The sequence below is a fragment of the Arachis duranensis genome, unplaced genomic scaffold, assembly GCF_000817695.3.
Source record: "Arachis duranensis cultivar V14167 unplaced genomic scaffold, aradu.V14167.gnm2.J7QH unplaced_Scaffold_76869, whole genome shotgun sequence".
NCBI lineage: Eukaryota > Viridiplantae > Streptophyta > Magnoliopsida > Fabales > Fabaceae > Arachis > Arachis duranensis.
Window position 1 is genome coordinate 3711 of NW_026265094.1, and position 1345 is coordinate 5055.

Consider the following 1345-nt stretch of genomic DNA (forward strand, 5'->3'; position numbering starts at 1 on the left):
TAACCCCTCATCGTTACCATGAATCTCACTTCCCCTTCATTGCATGACGCGTTCACAACCGAATCCGAGCTTAGTCCCTTTTGATCCGGAAATAGAACGAACTTTGTTTCATATTAGACAAGCTCGGAGGCGGCTAAAGTTTGGGAAAGGTGAAGAGGTTTTCACCACCTCAACCACCTTACTAAAAGTGAACATTGAACCGTCACTCAAAGAAGGCATTAGTCATACTTCCATCAATATCACTGACAACTCTTCTTTTGTTTTAGGTACTAACACCATGGATGCTCCGAGGAGGGTTACCATCAAGGAAGCGGGTGCACCGGATTATGTCCTTTAACCCCTTCATGTAACTCACCCCAACTTGAATGCAAACTTTGAACTTAAGACCGCTTTGATCAACCTCCTACCTAAGTTTCATGGGCTTCCCGCACAAGACCCTATTCGACATCTCAAGGACTTCCATCGCATATGCTCAACCACTAGACGGGAAGGATCCGATGAAGTTGCTATATGGTTGTTTGCTTTCCCTTTCTCTCTTGAGGACAAGGCGAAAGAATGGTTCTACACTCTATCTAGTGAAGTCACATCCGATTGGGACTTACTTAGAAGAGGATTCTTGGATAAATTCTTGCCTCCGGAGAAGATGGATAGGCTAAGGAAGGAAATGTCTTGTATTGTGCAAGGTGAAACGGAACCGCTATACGAGTATTGGGAACGGTTTCGTAAGCTACTAGACGCATGCCCTAATCACATGCTTGACACTCAAGTATTGCTCGGATACATATGTCAAGGGATGCGAGAACAAGATAGAACTCTCTTGGACACCTCTAGCAATGGTTCTTTGTCTAAGTATAAAACAGCGGAGGAGGCATGGCAACTTATTATTGACCTAGTCGAATCCAACCAACATATGAGACGAAGAGTCAACCGTCCGAGAACCGTGAATGAGGTATCAACTAGTAGTGAGACAACCGCTCTAACTCAATCCTTGAGCGAAATGACATCCATCTTGAGGCAACTCCAATTGAACCAACAACAACCACAACAAACCTCAATCATACCAATAACAACCCCCACCCCCTCAACAACACAACCAACAATTGGTCCCTCAAAAAGTGTGTGGCATTTGTTCTTGCTATTCCCACTACACGGATGAGTGCCCAAGCCTTCACAAAGATAACACCTTGGCGGCTACCCATAATTTCTATGACCGCCTAAATCAAGGGTACTACCAAGGCGGTAATTCTAACCAAGGGCACCCTTATCAAGGAGGAAGCTACAATCAAGGGAGTGGGTACCATAATCAAAATTGGAGAGACAATCATCAACAAGGAAATAGGGACAA

General features: G+C 44.5%; 1 protein-coding gene across 1 annotated transcript in view; it reads left to right on the forward strand.

Annotated features, from left to right (window-relative positions):
* Positions 1–277: 277 nt before the first annotated feature.
* The window catches only part of LOC107472390 (uncharacterized), a 2189-nt gene continuing 1121 nt past the window's right edge, over positions 278–1345 (forward strand). The window contains exons 1-2 of the mRNA XM_016091917.1: positions 278–328; positions 413–949. Coding sequence (XP_015947403.1) covers positions 278–328; positions 413–949 — 588 coding nt within the window. The remainder of the gene's footprint in view (positions 329–412; positions 950–1345) is intronic.